The 9,050-nt window shown below is 50.1% G+C and overlaps 5 protein-coding genes across 6 annotated transcripts; 3 read left to right on the top strand and 2 right to left on the bottom strand.

Moving 5' to 3' along the window:
- Nucleotides 1-846: 846 nt before the first annotated feature.
- PPTG_24224 (hypothetical protein) lies at nt 847-1,029 on the top strand (the record flags this gene model as incomplete). The annotated part of the gene is made up of 1 exon (XM_008915813.1): nt 847-1,029. The coding sequence occupies one exon, from the start codon at nt 847-849 to the stop codon at nt 1,027-1,029; it is 183 nt and encodes a 60-aa protein (XP_008914061.1).
- Nucleotides 1,030-1,065: 36 nt separating this feature from the next.
- On the bottom strand, nt 1,066-2,611 carry PPTG_17921 (serine/threonine protein kinase; the record flags this gene model as incomplete). The annotated part of the gene is made up of 1 exon (XM_008915812.1): nt 1,066-2,611. The coding sequence occupies one exon, from the start codon at nt 2,609-2,611 to the stop codon at nt 1,154-1,156; it is 1,458 nt and encodes a 485-aa protein (XP_008914060.1). The 3' UTR covers nt 1,066-1,153.
- Nucleotides 2,612-4,060: 1,449 nt separating this feature from the next.
- Nucleotides 4,061-5,501, top strand: PPTG_17920 (hypothetical protein). The gene is made up of 2 exons (XM_008915811.1): nt 4,061-4,474; nt 4,546-5,501. Exons 1-2 carry the CDS (start codon nt 4,133-4,135, stop codon nt 5,317-5,319), a joined length of 1,116 nt encoding a protein of 371 aa, XP_008914059.1. The 5' UTR covers nt 4,061-4,132; the 3' UTR covers nt 5,320-5,501.
- Nucleotides 5,482-6,955, top strand: PPTG_17919 (hypothetical protein). Its single transcript, XM_008915810.1, has 2 exons — nt 5,482-5,727; nt 5,797-6,955. Exons 1-2 carry the CDS (start codon nt 5,534-5,536, stop codon nt 6,788-6,790), a joined length of 1,188 nt encoding a protein of 395 aa, XP_008914058.1. The 5' UTR covers nt 5,482-5,533; the 3' UTR covers nt 6,791-6,955.
- On the bottom strand, nt 6,779-8,684 carry PPTG_17918. Of its 2 annotated transcripts, XM_008915808.1 has the most exons (3): nt 8,644-8,684; nt 7,894-8,568; nt 6,779-7,827 (listed from the first exon to the last, which is right to left on the bottom strand). In XM_008915808.1, the coding sequence occupies exons 1-3, from the start codon at nt 8,644-8,646 to the stop codon at nt 6,898-6,900; spliced, it is 1,608 nt and encodes a 535-aa protein (XP_008914056.1). In that variant the 5' UTR covers nt 8,647-8,684; the 3' UTR covers nt 6,779-6,897. The 2 variants fall into 2 exon arrangements, with proteins under 2 accessions (XP_008914056.1, XP_008914057.1); XM_008915809.1 differs by having other exon boundaries at nt 7,894-8,684.
- Nucleotides 8,685-9,050: the final 366 nt, after the last annotated feature.

The raw sequence follows: 9,050 nt of genomic DNA, 5'->3' as shown, positions 1-9,050 counted from the left end.
CGTCACACACTCTAAGTCTTTCTTAAGCCCGTGCAGCTACATTCTAGAAGATGACAATTTCTATCGACATGCGTTGGAGACCTATTGTGCTGATCTACATCTAGGACATTGACTTAAGTGTCGCTGCGTCCGTTATGGGGGTCTCGACGCGGTCTATTTTTCTCATTGGGGCTGACTGTTTCGTCGTAGAGGTAATGTGATACCAAACACGCGAATTAACACACACACACGTAATAAATTAGGAAAAGCATCCGGCTTCAAATGAGAATAGACCTTAGTTACTTACCGATTGGCTCGTGAAGGAGCAGGACAGTGTGCAGGCAAGCACTTGTTCAGGTCAACAAGCTGGGAAAGAAGTAGCCGGGCTTTGCCTTGTCGCTGTACTTTTGCGTTGTAGCTGCAGTTTTGCTTTGTTATCGGGTATGATTAACTTATTTTTAACGTTGGGCTGTGTTCTAGCTTTAGATCCACGAAATAGATTTGTTATTGTTTTGGAGGTGCTATTCATAAGCCAAAGTTGATACAAAGCACAAAAACTCGTACAGTACTGCACCCCTTTCTCGCGCCCTCGTACCTTTGATAAACTTCCGGATATTATGCCACTTTTTTCAAATATGCTCAGGTTTCTCCGCTGAAACCTGATGTATTTTCAAATCCGATTTGGTACATCCCGCGAAAACGGAGTGTGTTACTGTAGCACATCTCGACGAATCAGGTCAGGAATTAATCACGCGCACGCATTCAACCACATGATTACAAGCTCTAGTGCCCTGGTGGTTTACCGAATCGAGCCAAGTGCGAGGTTTCATATTCAGTGGTCATTCCCCAACTTCCAGCGCAGTAACCATGCAGCTCGTCAAGGGACTTGTTTTCGCCACCATTGCCATGATGTGCTTCGCTTCGGCTGATGGTGCCACCCCCACTGCTGACGTGAAGATGAACGCGCCTAAGCCTCGCAAGCTGTATTACGTTCGTACACGGAGCCCATACAATCGCAACAACCCTCCGTTACCCCCCTCCTCAGCGTAAGGATCAAGTCTTGCACCAGCAAAGTCTGAGAACGAAGTCCAAATACTACGTGTCACTTTGAATGTAGGCACCTCACTTCGATTGTGTTTGTTTTCTTCTCTCAACTATCTGTACGGTACTGCTTCTAATTTGGACATTCTACCGCAGCCACGCTGTCCAGAGAAACTCGGGCTTGGGGATCAGCTTTGAGCATTTCTGCAACCTTGTCGCGCAATTCAGGTGATATGGAATGCTCCGTCATTATTTTTTCAGCTTGGGTCCAGTCCAAAGATAACGAGTCCAACAACTGCAATGGGCGCTTCTCCCGAGCAGCACCATCGTACGGGTGTTGACCTGTCAGAGCCTGGAAGAGCGCTATACCGAGACCGAAGACGTCCGTCTTGGGTGTGGGTGGAAGCAGCGCGTCTTTCACACGCTCTGGTGCCACGAATCCGGGAGTGCCGGTCATTTGCTGGTAGTGATGGGCATCTAGCAAGTTATAAGCCCCTTCGAAGTCAATGAGCCATACTTGGGAGAGATCGTGGGAAACCAGCACGTTCTCCAGATTTAAGTCGCAGTGAATGATACCCGATCGATGGACAGCTTGCAGTAGCTCCGTCATCCGTGCTAATAAGCGCCACCCTTCCTCTTCACTCAGCTTCCCATCATTCTGTCGTCGTCGCTGTCGCAGTAGCTGTAGTAGAGTGCTGCCAGGATAGTGGGGCATGATCAAGAGAATCTCTTCTGTTGTCTCGACTATTCGATATCCTGCCACTAAACGTACATCTCGAGCAGCCCGTGAGCTATACAGAGATCGGAGTATCTGTAGCTCATGACAGTCTCGTTCGTCGCAATTTACCGCCAGTACTTTGACGACAAATCGCTGTGAGGAAATCACATGCTGCACAACGCGAATATTCCGTCTTCGAGAACGTTTCCGTTCTTGCTTTACTGCTTGGACATCTCGACTCCATAGTGCATGCTCTAGCGCTTCTCGAACGATTGAACACCAGATATTTGCATCCGCAGTAGTTGCAAACCGAATCCGTAAACGGAATGCAGGGGATTCTGCACTCGATAGCTCAATTCCTGTTGCAGCAGAAGCTTTCCCTCGTTTGTCGTTCTTTGGACCACCTGAAGTGGTAAACTCGCAATTGGTGCTCAATGCCAACTCGTACGTGGCCTCCGGTCGTGCTTCGGAAGCACTGAGGTCAAATGAGGCTTCAGTATTATCCTCAACATAGACCGCGAGGGTGGGCTTTGGTCCTGTACGCAGCACGATCGTGCGTTGTTGGAATCGATTTAAACGCCATCTCGACCCGAAGAGTACGCGAACTCCTCGCGCAACATACTGAGCGCGTAAGATCGGAAGCTCGTCATAGGCTCGATGTATGTGTTGTGCTTCCGATTCTCCACTGGTATCCACATGTCCTGTAATGCTCCCAGCGGACGACGATACTATGGAGGACACCGAACCACGCCCACCAACAGAACGACGACAGTATTGATCTTTTCCTTTGTAGACGACTGCAACCGGACAGTCGGGGCATTGGACACAGTTCTTGGTCGATTGATGGTCTCTAGGAGGCACGCGGGACAACATCCTTGGCTCAGATGTGCAATGCTGCACTCCAGAGGTTCAGCAGATGGCTGCACACCACGTTGCGCCCGTCCTGCGAAAAATAGAGCATGCCGAGAATAGATTCCTGAAAATAGGCGCTGAAAATAGTTGCTACATTGCAACGACCGGAGGAGACGTTACCGGTATCATATTTTGGGGGCCTTGCATCGACGAATGATCGACTCAAAACGCGAAACAGTTTCCAGCAAATTGGTCTTATCTACAGTTGCGGTATCCTATCTGTTGCACAGCTCCATGAACGTCGAGTCACTTACTCAAGTACTTGCCCACAACGACTGGCGACGCGAAGGCAAGCAGGAGACAGCGACAGCCGTGTCAGTCGCTGACCGCACACGTCAATTAAAAACGGCTGTTTCTGCTCGGGCAAGCTTCGCCTGCTAAAATGACGTCGTAGGATTGCACGGCAACGTCAATCGTCACCAAGCACCACTGCAGTGCAGCGCTTCAGCCAAGGGAAGGCCCTCGTTCTGGAAAGGAGTTCGCCAGACGGACTTTCGTGTCGGACATCAAGGAGAAGTCGCTGCGCGTGTGATCTTGGATGCGCCGTAATTTCGAGTGGCCCGCAGTACTAACTGTAAACAGAAACACGAAACGGGTGCGATAGAAACTCCAATCGTCGAGCGGGAAAATCCCGCTCGTAATGCTTGCAAGAGTTAAAGCAGACGCTACCAGCACGATAAGCATTATTTTAATTTAAATAGACAGTAGACAACAGCTTTCATTGCTACATTATTGGGGCTCCATTCGAGCCAACTCGATACTGGTTTGGTGCGGCGCGGTATTTGACGCTATTCGACTCGACCAGTGGGCCGGAAAGTTGTGTTTGAGGAAGACCGAATTTAACCGCACAAAGACACCGAGCGTTCCAGTCCTTCAACCTTGATAAGGAAGCGCACGTGCACATAAAACGAAGCAGGCCTTTGTTTAATGCTCTCCACGAGCGTCACTTTAAAAATATATTGAGCAGTAGGCACCCACTTGATATTGGTCTGCAGTGGAAACTCCATTGTGGAGATTTCAAATCAATTTTAGTGAGCATCACCCCAAGTCAAGATCACCCTGACAATACCAAGTTGAAGTGGGCGAGGCGAGTCGCGAAATACCACAAGCTGTACCGAAAAAGGTGGACCTCACATGAGTTTTTGGAGGCTTATAAAGTAAGAAAAATAATTTGGTTTCTGTCTAGACGATACATGTAGTAAATACTTGTACGTTGCAGCTCGATGGTGTCGTCAAAGCGTTCCGTCCTCTTTGTTTAACAAAAAAATGTAGATCGGACACTGTAAATCGAGGGAGTGGGATGACTGCTAAAAAAAACGCGTTTTTCAGCGCATCTTTACTCGTCTTTGATTGGTCAATAAGCCGCGATATATTACATGCAGCCGTGCCACCGTTATTTTTTTGGTCATAATCCAATTGGCGCCGAAGAGCTCAAGTCACCGGAAGAACGCTATACACACACTGTAATCACAACCGTCCGACATGGTGTGCTCGACATCAACGTTGATGGCGAGCGTCATCTCGGCGGCACTCGCAGGTGCCGCGATCGGCCTTGTACTAGGTGCGCAACGCATCTCCACGTGCCCCAAGGAAGGCTCGCACCATGGCATGATGCGGCGCTTCACCTGTCTGCTGTGCCGCAAGAAGAAGAAGGGCTTCCCAAAGCGCCTGATCCTGGTGCGCCACGGCGAGTCCGAGGGCAACATCGACCCGCTACTGTATGGCCGCGTGCCCGACAATGCTATGCACCTCACGGAACTCGGCTACGAGCAGGCGGTGGCGGCTGGCAAGTCCATCAAGAAGATCGTCGGGAATGAGACCATGGTACGCAATCTACTGATTTCGCAGGACTAGTATGATATAATGACTAACGATATTTTTTGTGTCTTTTGCAGCGCTTCATTGTGTCGCCATACGTGCGCACGATCGAGACGTTCTGCGGCATCCTGAAGGCTTGGGGCTTCGAGGGCAAGTCGATCCCATGGTCCGAGGAACCCCGTATCCGTGAGCAGGACTTTGGCAATTTCCAGGAACCCATGAAAATCCGCGAGTGCAAAGCGCAGCGACGGCGATTCGGCTCTTTTTTCTACAGGTTCCCGAGTGGAGAATCGCCTGCCGACGTGTATGATCGCGTGTCGAGCTTCCTGGAGTCGCTCTACCGCATGTTCGAGAAATCGTCAGAGGAGAACTACGTATTGGTGACACATGGCGTGGCTATCCGCGTAATTTTGACGCGCTATTTCAAGTATCGTATCAGCGAGTTCGAGCTGCTCCAGAACTTCCACAATGGCGAGTTCGTCGTGCTCGAATTTAACGAGTGTCAAGGCAAGTTCATGCTCAAGACGATTGTGTCCAACCACGTGCAGATCCACGAGGACGGCAGCGTGTCCGTCGAGACGGATGAGACCGCGCAGCTGCGGATTCACCCGAGCGACACCATGTCGTCCATACCGAGACCGTACTTGACATCTCCGATCAACCACTTCCGACACCCCCCGCCCCCGTCTCCACCTACGTCCAGTACGATGTCGTCGCCTCGACACGAGAATGGAGAGATGTTCCCGTCGTCACCCACGTCGTCCAGCACGTCCAAATCTGTCGATTACTCCTCGCACATGCGTCCTCCGCCGATCACCGTCAACGAACCCATGCAGCGTGGTATGCAGTGATCAGAAATTAGGACGAAAATAAGGGATGTATTTATGCAAGCGATGTTTATTCCCCCAGAATGCTTAGAAAACCAAAACTACTTGACTTCGTTAAGAAATCGAAACTCCAGATATAGTAGCCTATGATAAAACATCTCTCCAATTACATCATTCGATTATCTAGTTTTGCCACGTGTAGACCGAAACCTATTCGACTATTTGCCACGTACGAGCGATGCTGCCAACGCTGGACGAGCTGGTGCCGCTGCCGGCCGAGCTCAAGATGTATCTGCTGCAGTTGACGCTCATCGGTGTCGTCAGCTACGCGGCTGTGGCTCTGTTGATCCCCATAGTGGGTCACCGTATGCCTGCGAAGCTGTCAGGAAAAGATCTGTGCAAACGCGGCACTCCAGCAGGAGATATCCCCATGTGAGTGAAGTCTACTCTCCAACGGCCAACATTCTGTACTAACACTCTGCGTGTATCTGTTGCGTACAGTCCAGAGGCTCTCGGTATCGTATCGGGACTCTTGTACGTCGCAGCGCTAGTTGTCACTGTGTTAACAGTGGTGGACAACGCCGACGTGAAGCGTATGATGGCTTGGGGCATCGTCAGCATCCTCTCCATGATCCTACTGGGCTTCACCGACGATCTATCGGACCTCCGTTGGCGTCACAAGTTGCTCTTCCCACCGCTGGCTTCGCTGCCGCTTCTCATCAACTACGCTGGACTCACAGCCGTCGTACTGCCTAAACCGGTCCGGTTCTTGTTCGAGAAGGATACACTGCTATACACGGTGCTAAATCCTGTTGTACCGCTCAGTGACGGCGGTGAGATCGCCGAGCTTGGACTCTTTTACTACCTATACATGGGCATGATGGCAGTATTTTGCACCAATGCAATCAACATCTACGCCGGTGTGAACGGCCTGGAAGCAGGACAGTCGTTCGTGATTGGCGCCGCTGTTGTCGTGCAGAATGTGTGGCAGATTCTGCTCGGTCACGACAATGAGCACTTCCACTACCTCTCGCTTATGTTCATGGTACCGTATCTGGCGACAACCCTCGGTCTGCTCAAGCACAATTGGTACCCGTCGCGTGTCTTCGTTGGCGACACTTTCTGCTACTACGCCGGTATGACCTTCGCTGTATGCGGCATCCTGGGTCACTTCAGCAAGACGCTGCTACTCTTCTTTCTTCCGCAGGTCCTCAACTTCCTGTACTCGCTGCCGCAGCTGTTCAAGATTGTGCCTTGTCCGCGTCACCGACTGCCCAAGTTCAACGCCAAGACTGGACTGCTAGAGCCTTCTACCATCACACCCGAGTCCACACGATCCAACTACACGATTATCAACCTCTTCCTGGTTGTGTTCGGCCCCATGAAGGAGAACCACCTCGTGTTGGCGCTTCTGACGTTCCAGGTATTGTGCTGTGGCTTGGCCTTCTACATTCGCTACGGCATCAGTGGCTACTTCTACGACTTTGTTCAGTAGATAAAGGGAACGTGTTTGATCTTTTACTGCATTTCAGTCCTGATTAACCCCTATTTGACCTAATAACCCATCAATTAACCCACAGGGAACCTCGAACTCCAGTCGCATTACCAAGTGACCTGGGACGCCGGGGTGATCACTTCCTCTCTGATTTTCAGAATGGACTTCTTCGGCTGCGTTGTCTTGTTCGGCATAGGCAGAGGCTTGGGTGGAGAATTGTCATCCACCTCAGCACTCGAAGTCACTGTATTATCCGTAGATCCTCCCGTTGCAGTGTTATTCCCAACAATTTTACTGCGAGTAGTAGCGAACAGATCGATGACAGGAACGTGCTGACTAAAGTGCATCAGCTGAGGCTTTCCAAACACCATTCGTCCCTGCGTCACCCCATCGTTCTTCTCCTCGTCCTCGCCGTCCTTGTGCCTTTTCAATGAGTCCTCATAATCGCGATTAATCTTCGCAGCCAGGGACTCAATCACCTGCGTTTGACGCACTGGACGACGCATATCCTCCGATCCCAGCGAGTTAAACTGAGGCAGATACACCACCACCTCCTCGCCTGGATCTTGCTCTGCCTCATCAGTTTTATCCGTTCCAGCTCGCAGAGCTTCCAGTCGCGCCGTCTCTTTCTGCTGCGGAGTTAACTTGGCTGTTGAGCGTGAAGCCACGTGAACTTGTCCATCAGTAGCCGCTCGGCTAATCTGAGCCTGTTGCTCCAGAAGCAGGTCACGAGCTGACCGGTTAAACGAGCGGTTCATCGCTGTTCTAGCCCACTTTTTGATGATCCATTGTGCCAAGTCTCCATACACAAGCTCGATTTGACCTGTTGAGTGGCTGAGTTTCTCGATTCCTCTCAAGGTGCGAGCAATGTTCGTCTTTCTAAGATGTTCTTCCTTCACTCCAGGCAGCATCGCCAGCACCTTCATGACAAGCAACGAGGCAGATCGAGTACTATCAAGGCGGAACCAATGCGTCAACATTTTTTCGAGAGCTTGAAGTCCATCGGCATCCACAAACGCCACCAGCGCTTTCTTCGGCTACACCATTAAAGAAATCAGTTAGCAAGCCAATAAATCGTAGGCCTCTTCTCGATGCAGCCATACCTGCAGATCCTTGTTATTGAGGATCACTTTTTGCTTCTCGGTGCAGTTCTTGGCCACCTTCTTCTGGCTTAGAATGATCCTCAGCACCTCTCGACATATAGTATACGCCGTCTTGCGACTGTCAAACTTCTGCGTGTTCAGCGGCCTCTCTTTCTCCTCATCGTGGTGGTGATGCTTCTTTTTCTTCTTGGATGACAGTGACTCCGCTGCGTCGTGCCCTCCCGATCTCTTCCTCTCGGAATCTGATTCCTTGTCATTCAGCATGAGGTTCTGCTTGACCTCATCGATTGTCATATCTGAGTACAGACCGTCGGAGAAGAGCACTCTGAACCTCTTAATGTCTGCAAAGTATTGTGTCACTTGGCCTGAACTCGTGAGCGTCTTGCCCTCGTAGCTGGTGGAGCTCTTAGTGACAGTAGCTCCTAAATACTGATTCGGGTCTGATTCCTTTTCCTTCTGACGCTCTTCCGCTTCCTTGGCCTCCTCTTCGGGTGACTTGCGGATGACGAGCTGTTGTGTTTGGCTGGCGTTCAGCACGTCTCGGTGGTCGTCGTTGTACACGAGCGTGTAGAGCCCCGTATCAGGGTCGAAGGCCTTGATCTCACCTGTGCGACCTTCGACGGGGTTGGCCACGCGCGTACCCAATGGGAAACGCTGTGGCTCACGCATCCGGACCTGGTGACGGAGGTGGTTTGAGAGAAATGTGCGTTAGTGATGTAGTGGCAGGAGCAGAACTAGTTCAGGACGTACCATTTTATTTATTTATTTATTTTTTGGAGCGCGAGCTAACGGGAAAAAAAAAAAACGAAAACAACCCACCAAAAATTTAATAGATTTTTTTTCGTCTGAATTACCCCCCCCCCCACAGAACTATTATTTCGAAAACAATTATTGGGAGAATAATTGGAAAAGAAATAAACTAAGATTTCAATACTTTTGGCATTCATTTTTGCTTTTCTTGATGCAGAATTTTCACTTTGCAAGAAAAGCACTTTACGAAGGAAGATTCGAATATACTTATACAAGGTTAAATTAAATAGCTGTAAACGTATACAGATTAGATTAAATCTCTGTAAACTTATGTAAGCGTAAACGCCACGAGTACAAAGCTCGCGGCCTGCTTTGCGAGAGTCGCACCACAAGCTCAAATTCAAGAC

Source organism: Phytophthora parasitica (assembly GCF_000247585.1).
Source record: "Phytophthora parasitica INRA-310 unplaced genomic scaffold supercont2.75, whole genome shotgun sequence".
Lineage (NCBI taxonomy): Eukaryota > Oomycota > Peronosporomycetes > Peronosporales > Peronosporaceae > Phytophthora > Phytophthora nicotianae.
Note: the sequence above shows the minus strand (reverse complement) of the source record. Positions and strands in the feature narration are given on the sequence as shown.